At 58.7% G+C, this 8791-nt stretch overlaps 1 protein-coding gene across 1 annotated transcript in view; it reads left to right on the top strand.

Annotated features, from left to right (window-relative positions):
• LOC103271262 (SH3 and multiple ankyrin repeat domains protein 3-like) overlaps positions 1 to 8791 on the top strand; it is a gene marked incomplete at its 3' end in the record, with an annotated part of 128956 nt that overhangs the window by 50834 nt on the left and 69331 nt on the right. The window contains exon 7 of the mRNA XM_008068719.2: positions 2448 to 2564. Within this exon, the coding sequence (XP_008066910.2) occupies positions 2448 to 2564 (117 nt within the window). The remainder of the gene's footprint in view (positions 1 to 2447; positions 2565 to 8791) is intronic.

Here is an 8791-nt window from a genome sequence, read left to right as displayed (position 1 = left end):
GAGTAGCTGGAATGACAGGCGTGCGCTACCACGCCCGGCTGATTTTTGGTTTATTGTAGAGATGAGTTCTCGCCAAGTTGCCCAGGCGGGTCTCGAACCCGCACGCTCAGGCCATCCACTCACCTCAGCCTCCCAAAGGTGCTGTCTTTCTAAATGTGTCGATGACCGTTTCTGTTCCAAGTTCAGGGGCCACTGCTGCGTCCTGCCCGCTGTCCCCGTCGGGTCCCTTAGAGCAGAAGCGTCCAATCGGGGCCCCTGCACTGAACTCTGCGATCTAGGGAGCTCCCTGGTTCTTGCTAGTGAGGCCCTTTTGACGATGCTGGGAGAGTCATGTCGCTGACTATCCCTCTCTTTGGGCTTGCTCAGTCTTGTCCGCAAAGAGATCGGGCGTGCGTCTGGCAGGAATGTCTCAAATGATGTGGTGCCCGGTCACTGCGGCCTCTTGGGCACACGGTGGCCCCACGCCCATCTCTCGTGGTGTTGGCTCTGGGTGGGATCGGCTTCGCCAGCTTTACAAGGGGAGACCTCCCCCAAAAAATCCCGGAACTCTCTTCCAGAGGAATAGAGCCCCTTGCAGTCCCAGGAGCCTGTCGGCATCCGTGCCCCAGCTAGAAGTGTGACTTAGAGGGGCTCAGACAGCGTCCCCTCAGGTGTGTGTCTGTCTGTCTCCTTGTCTCTGTCTTGTTTCCTCTCTTCCTCCCTTCCATGCCTCCCTTCTGGGATAATGTTCCCAGAAGCTCCCAGGGGTCTGTCATTTTCCTGCCGGCCACGCTTCTTTTGCCAGTAGTTGTGCTTGTTTGTCTGTTTTAGAGAAACAGTCCTTTTGTCCAAGCTGGAGTGCCCCTAACTGCTGGGCCTCAGCTTCATGAGTAGCTGGGAGTCTAGGTGCCACCATAACCAGCTACTTTTTGAATATTTTGTAGGGATATTGTCTGACTACGTTTCCCAGGCTGGTCTCGAACTCCTGGGCTCAAGTGATCCTCCCGCCTCAGCCTCCCGAGTTGCTGGGATTGCAGGCATGAGCCACCGCACCCGGCTTTTCCCAATAGTTCTGACCCGTGTTCTAGCTGGGCACTTTGCTGCTTCTCTGGGGTCCCGTGGGCATCCCTAAATCATACCCGGGAAGACAGCCCCTCTGAGGGCTCTGGCTTGTGTCCTGTGTCCTCTGCAGGGGCTAGCTTTCCCTGGCCCTCTGGGAATGGAGTCGGGAAGCTCCCAGAGGAAATCACAGGTTCTGTTCCCAGGAAAAGGGGACGAGGGCTGGGCTGGCGAACATGACCATGCCCACAGCACGGATGTGCTTTGTGGCGGAGTGAGGGTCTGTGGGAGGCGTAGCGGGACTGGTTCAGGTGGTTTCTTGAAGCTCGTGCAGTTGGTACTTTCAGCTTCTTCCCTGCCGTCTTCCCGTGGCTCACCGCCACGACCTGGCTCCTTCTCCAGACCCTGTCGAGGGGGGATCGCCTCCAGGTGTCTCCGTACCATAAACCCAAGCCTCGAACCGCCCCAGCGTGGGCCCCTATTTCCTCCCTGAGGCAACGCCATGTTTCTCCCTGTTGGAGGTGGAAGCCCCAGCATCACCCAGAGGTGCCATCCTCAACTGTGTGGGGACTTCCCTGCCCCCAGAAGCTGGGTTGGAGAGCGACCCCCAGCTTGTTGTGTGCTGACGGGGTGCCCGGCCCCCTCTGAGGCCCTGTGAGGTCCCTGTCCCAGGTGGTTCTCGTGCCAACCCGACGAGGAGGAGTGTTGTTCCCGTTTACACGCGTGGACGTGTGTAGGACAGACGTCCAGGGTGGACATTCTGATCCATGACCCAGGCCCAGGTCTGCGTGACGCCCAGTGGTTCAAAATGGCACACGACCTGGAAGGGGTCGACCTGGTCGTGGGGCCGCCGTGCTCCTCCCTCCTGCGGTCTCCTTCGGGGCTGGCTCACGTTTACGCCATCGAAGGACAGACACGAGCTCATCTGGCACCACAGAGGGAAGGGGCCACGAGGGCCTTAGCTGGCCAATACCGCCGCCTCCCTGGAGGAGGGGGCTTGGACCACCGAGGCCTGACTGGGTGTCCTGGTCTGGGTTTCGGGGAACTGAGATGGGGGCGAAGGTCTCTGAGTGTCTCTGGGCCTCTGGGTCCCCAGATCTGAATACAAGGAGCCTCAGGTCCCGTCTCCATACCCTCCACAGCCAGCCAAGTGCAGGTCCCAAGACCTGCCATGAGGTTTCTTCTCCTCCAACCATACCCAGGGCTCTGGCAGGCACTGAGCCTCGAGGTGTGGAGGTTGCTGGTGCATCTGGGACCACCCAGGCCAGGCAGTGGGTGGGTGGCTGAGTGGGGTCCACACAGTCCTGTGCTGCCGTGGTGCCGCAGAGGGGCTGAGGGACGGGGGTCTTGGTGCCTGCGCGTGGCCTTTGTGGCAGTGGCGTCCAGTTCACACGTGGCGTGTGTTTCAGGCCTGCAGGTACGGACACGTCCAGCATTTGGAGCACCTGCTGTTCTACGGGGCGGACATGGGCGCCCAGAACGCCTCGGGGAACACAGCCCTGCATATCTGCGCCCTCTACAACCAGGTGAGTGGCTGGCATGGGCAGGGATGCCGGGCCTGGCGGGGGCATCTTGGGGGACCCTTGCCTGTGACTGTTTCGGGGGAGACTGTCAACTATCGCAGAGAAGGGGAGACAGAGCCCAGGGAGGTGTCATGAGCGCCCACCTCCGTGTCGTCATGAGTGTCCGTCTCTGTGCCGTCCACACCGCAGGACGTGCCTTGAGAACTGACTCACTGACTTCCACCCCCTGGAGCGAAGGTGCTGGCTTCGTTCAGTCTTGGTGCCTCCCGCCCACCCCACCCGTGGTCTCCACTTGGGGCGCCGCGAGGGCGAGGATGAGCTGACAGCCTCCAAGTCAGCCATGGGCCCCCACGGCGTCCGTGGCACCATCCTGGAAGCAAGCCTCCCACCCCTGTCCGTGACAGGTGTGCCCAACGGGCTTGTTCTTTAAATGGTAAAACACACATGACCCAAATGTACCATTTCAGCCGTTTCTTCATTATTTTTTTTGAGTTGGAGTCTCACTCAGTTGTCCAGACTGGAGTGCAGTTGCCGCCTCCGGCCACCGCAGCCTCAACCTGCCGGGCTCCGGCGATCCTTCCGCCTCAGCCTTCCGAGTAGCCAGAACTACAGGTGTGCGCCACCACATCTGGCTAATTTTTTGATTTATCTTAGAGACGAGGTCTCGCCAAGTTGCCTGGGCTGGTCTCGAACGCCTGGGCTCAGGCAGTCTTCTCGCCGCCCGCCCCCCCTTCCAAAGTGCTGGGATGACAGGCGTGAGCCACCGCGCCCGGCCCATTTCAGCCATTTCTAAGCATGCAGTCCAGGGCCCTTAGACTCCCCTGGCTGTGTGGCCATCGCCACCCCCCACCTCCGGAATGCTCTCCTTTTCCCAAACTGAGACTGGGTCCTTGAGACACTCTCACACCCACCCCTCCCCAGCCCCAGTGTCCCTGTGTGCTTCCTGTCCCAGGGATTTGCCCGTGGTGGCTCACGGGAGCGGAGTCACACAGCCTGTGTTCTTCAGAGTCTGATGTCACGAGCGTGACGTTTTCGAGGTTCTTCTCCACTGTGGCCTGTGTCAGAAACTCCTTCCTTTTTTTTTTTTTTTTTTGAGTTGGAGTCTCACTCTGTCGCCCAGACTGGAGGGCAGTGGCCGCTCCCGGCCACCGCACCCTCGACCTGCTGGGCTCCGGCGATCCTTCCGCCTCAGCCTTCCGAGTAGCCGGAATTACAGGCGCGTGCTACCACGCCCGGATGATTTTTGGATTTATTGTAGAGATGAGGTCTCACCGCCCAGGCGGGTCTCGAACCCGCGGGCTCAGGCCATCCACTCACCTCAGCCCCCCAAAGTGCGGGATTACAGGCTGAGCCACTGAGCCCGGCTTAAACTCCTTCTTTCTTAAGGCTGAATGCTGTTCCACCGTGTGGAAAGGCCACATGGGGTCCGCCCACGCATCCTGGATGGGCACGTGGGTGGCTTCCACCCGTGACTGTGATGACGGGGCTGCTGTGAATGGGGGGTGCAAGTGTCTGCTCAGGGCCTAGCTTTCGGTTCTTCTGGGGGTGGACCCAGACACGGAACCTCGCCGTGGACAGACTCAACAGAGCTCGCTGCTTCTGTACGTCCAAGTGGGGGCACCAAGGCTAGCCTGGGTAGCTTGTGTTTGGGAGGTGCTGAGGCTTGTGGGGATTGAGCTCTGCACTCTGGGCGGTGAGCCCTGGTTGACCAGGGGGTGCAGCGTGTGCGCTGTGGGCTACCTGGGGGAGGTGAGGTGGCATGGCCGCTGGGCCTGCGGGGAGTGAGGGTGAGGGCTGGAGCCCGCCCGGGAGGCCTCGGGCTGGAGTTGGTGAGAAGACGCCCCAGGTTCACGGGAGACGGGCCGGTGCAGGCTCTGCTGTGGGGGCGAGACTGTCCGTGTCCTTGGTGCCCAAGGTCAAGGGCGTTCCTGGAGGTCACGGCTGAAGGATGCCTCTTCCCCTTCTGCCTTTCATTCTCTTTCTCTGACTTCAAGGCCCTTTGGGTCTGGATGGGGGTGGGATATGGACCCTGTACTGAGCAGGGCGGGTGGCACCTGGCTCTTACGCCTAGAGGAACAGAGGGAGGGGCTGTGTGTGGCTGGGTCCTTCCTGTGGGCCGTCGTCATGGTCCTTCCGATCCAAAGCAGTGCTCCTGTCCTGGTGCCTCCCTGTGGCCTCCAGCACAAAGTCCCTCGAGCCACCCCCCACCACACCCAAGTCTTTCCCCAGCCCCTCCACGGCCGCTTACCACCCCTGGCCCTTCCATCCAGGAAGCCCCATGGGAACCCCACCTTGCTTCTAGCTGTTAAACCTTCCTGGATTCTTAGCCCTGGAAAACTCCTACGCATCCTCTGAGACCCAACTCCGATACCCTGCCCTAGTTGAGCCTTCTGCTGAGACCCTGATAGGGTTATTTGCACATTTTCCTCTGCAGCCCTTTGCAAGACGCAGCAGCCAGGGCAACGTGTTCAGGACCAGGTGGCTATTAGGCCTTACCTGTTTGCCCTGCTGACACTCCCTCTCCCTTGGGTTCACCTTCTTGGGGCATCAGCTACCATCTTCAGTGTCTCCCCAAAGCCAACCAGGGTGCAGCTAGGCCGGATGGAATTGGGGCTGCGTTTCAGCTGGGCTCCCAGGAGCATTTGCAGAGCTTGCTTCCTCCTGGAGAAAAGCATATTGGTGGGATTTGTGGGCAGCTGTGGCCCTGGGCGCACCGAGCACGGGGATGCTGGAGTGATTTTATGAGTGTGGCTCAGCTGCCTTAGGCAAACATGATGAGGCTTGGCTGTGGCTGGCGCAACAGCTGTCCTGGCATCTGCTTCCTAATTACTGCTTTAGATGGGAGAGACACTTCTTAATTTCCCCCAGTAGATTTCAAGCATATTTTATCTTGAAAACAGGGAAAACATGTTTTTTTGGTCCCTCGAGATAACTGGACAAGACAGTCTTGGAAAGGGGGTGTGTGTGTGTGTGTGTGTGTGTGTGTGTGTGTGTGTGTGTGTGTGTGTGTGTGTGTTGCATTACTTGTGTTGGTGATCTGCATTCCCAGTTTTGTGTGGGCTAAGCTTGACCTGGTGTCATTCTCCATGTGCCTCGTGGCTGTCCCCACCCCTCAGGTGTGGCCTCCAGGAGGGCCCCGCAATGGCCGGGGCTCTCGGGGAAAACCCCTCTCTCCATGGGCCTCGGGCGGACACTCTTTCTATAAAGGGCCAGTGAGCAAATGTTTTAAGTTTTGAGGGACCCATGGGTTGTATCATGTGTCGTTCAGAAGCAGACATACAAGGGACCCAGAGGACAGAAGACAGTGGTCTTGGTGGTAATGATGACGGTGATGGGGGTGATGGGGATAGCTATGAATGGCCTTAAGAAACCTTCCTGTGGAATCCAAAAGCATCCAGGTGTGCGGATGTCGTCACGCGCTGTATAAGATTTAGGCAGACCTCACTTCCACCCTTCAAATAAAATATGTCGTGATCGGAATATCCTCTCTTCTTTTATGCAATCACCTAATTAGGGCTTCAGCTGTAGGCAGCAAATGGTATCTAATCCATCCACTCTCTCACTTTGTGCTGGCTCTCCGAGGGGTCCAGGGGAAGGGAGCAGCCTGGCGTTTGTTTCTGCCCTGGGTAAGGAAGGAACGAAGGGGTTCTCAATATCAAAGGTTACAAGGCTAGACCGATTTGTCTGAAAGGTTAAAAAACACAGCCTGCCTCTCCGGAGCAAGGCTTTGATTCCAGGGAGAACCAAGGTCAGGAGAGACAGGATGTTGCCTGCTTGTATCTGTGTCCTTGCTGGTGTCCCCAGAGTGTTGGTCAGCTTTGTGGCAGCTTCCACAGGGGTGGTGGTCGCCCGGAGCCTTGAGCGTGGTGAGTGTGGGTCTCTGAATGGAAGAAGACACCCACGCTTCCTTTCACTCTGAGCTCTCCGCTGGGCCTTAGGTGAACTTTCTCTCTGTACAGTTAAGAACGGCCAGGCTTGGTTCTAAGGTCAGTCAGCTAGTACATGGGACAGGCTTCCTGTAACCCATTGACTGGGGCCAGGGGCACATCCGGGAATGAGTCAGGAGATGCACCCATGCCTCATGGCTTGTGAGGGGTATGGTCCTTCCTACCGCGGTCCAGCTATTCAAGGGGAGGGTTGGTCTCCGGACGAGGTTCCAGCCACACCCTGGGGATGCTGTCCCAACCCTTTGTGTGTTATCACTTTCCTTTCTTTTTGAGTTGGAGTCTCATTCTGTCTCCCAGGCTGGAGGGCAGCGGTACGTTCATGGCCACCGCAGCCTTGACCTGCTGGGCTCTGGCGATCCGTCCGCCTCAGCCTTCCAAGTAGCCGGAACTACAGGCATGAGTGTGGTAACGCCCGGCTCATTTTTGATTTATTGTAGAGACGAGGTCTCTCCAAGTTGCCGGGGCTAGTCTCGAACCCGTGGGCTCAGGCAATCCCCTCGCCTCGGCCTCCCAAAATGCTGGGATGACAGGCTGAGCCACCGAGCCCGGCCTTTTCCTATTTTTTTAAGGCAAGGTCTCTCTCTGTTGCCCAGGCTGAAGGACAGTGGCGCAATGCCAACTCTCTCCAGCCTCGAACTCCTGGGCTCAAGCGATCCTTCTGCCTCAGCCTCCTGTGGTGGACGACCGCACACCACCACCCCTACGTAATGTTTTGATTTTTATTTTTATAGAGACGAGGTCTCACTACGCTGCCTGGGCTGGTCTCAGATCCCTGGGTTCAAGCGATCCTCCTGCCTCCGCCTTCTAAAGTGCTGGGATTATAGGCGTGTGCCACTGTGCCCGTGGACAACCTCACTTGGAGGTTATTTTAACTTGGAGACAAGTTCCTGACTTACACATCGAGCGTTTACTAATCCACGCCCATGACATCGAGCGAAGGCCGCCTCCATGCAGCTGGAAGGCAAAGGCTTGATGGGACTTGGAAACCCCGAGTTGCCGTCCTGCAGCAGCCGTGGCTGGACCTGTGGGCACTCTTCCCTCGTGCCCATTTGCTTATCAAAACACTCCACCGCCTTCTCTCTCCTAAAGCGCCCCTGACCCCGCGTGCCTCCCAGCCCCCGTCACCCCCCACTGCAAATCTCTCGACCTCCACGGTCTGGTCACATGTCCACCCCCTCCCCCCAGCAGGCCGCCACCCACGTGGCACTTCTGTGGTCATGCCTCTGCCCCCTCCACCTCGGCTTCTCCGTGGCACCACTTAGCGTTTGTGCGCACATCTCACCACCCAGGTTTTCTCCTGCCATGGTGTCAGCCAGGCCCGTCCATGCCCTTCCGTACTTTTTTTTTTTTTTGAGTTGGAGTCTCACTCCGTCATCCGGACTGGAGTGCAGTGGCCGCTCCTGGCCACCGCAGCCTTGACCTGCTGGGCTCAGCCTTCCGAGTAGCTGGAACTACGGGCGCGCGGTACCACACCCGGCTGATTTTTTGATTTATGGTAGAGATGAGGTCTCGCCAAGTTGCCCAGGCAGGTCTCGAACCTGCGGGCTCAGGCCATCCTCTCACCTCAGCCTCCCAAGGCGCGGGATGACAGGCTGAGCCACCGAGCCTGGCTCCCTTCCGTACTTTCTAGAAAACACCGAGGGCCCCCCGAGCTCTGACGACCCTGTGGGGTGACCTCTCAGGCGACTTCAATTCAGCTGCCACCCTTGACTCTAAACAATGCCCTTCCTCTGTGGCTCCAGCCTGGCATCCGACTGCCTCCCGTTCTCCTTGGTTCCTCTTTTCCCTGGGGGAGGGGATGGAGCACCTCCTCCTGTCCCTGCTCTGCTCCCTCCTGTCTCGAAACTTCCATCTCACCCCTGGGGCACCACATTCACCACCCAACCTCTTCCGTTCCCTCAAATCCACTTTCTGCAGAATGCCGGGGTGGCGTGTGTCCCCCTGTCCTGCCGGAAACCCCCCGCGCGTCACCCAGGAGCAGTGTCCTGCGGCCTCTGTTCCCTCCATCCTCTGTCCTGTCCCCTCCCCACCATCAGCTCAGCTCACCCAGCCTCCGGTAACCTGGGCACACCGCCCGCCTTCCTGTTCCCCTGGCTCCATGTCGACGCCTGTCCGGGTCTTGGCTCTCAGTCCCTCCAAGGGGACTGCCTCTCCTGGTTGTCACAGAGTCCCTTATCAATGTCACCAGGGCTCCACTTGGCTGGCCACCCCGCCCTTCCTCCCTGTTGGGTGACCCTTTTTTCTTGCTGGTGTGAACCTTGTGGGCTTTCTGAATCCCCCATC

Source organism: Carlito syrichta, unplaced genomic scaffold (assembly GCF_000164805.1).
Source record: "Carlito syrichta isolate Samal-C Ts95f unplaced genomic scaffold, Tarsius_syrichta-2.0.1 Scaffold109661, whole genome shotgun sequence".
Lineage (NCBI taxonomy): Eukaryota > Metazoa > Chordata > Mammalia > Primates > Tarsiidae > Carlito > Carlito syrichta.
Note: the sequence above shows the minus strand (reverse complement) of the source record. Positions and strands in the feature narration are given on the sequence as shown.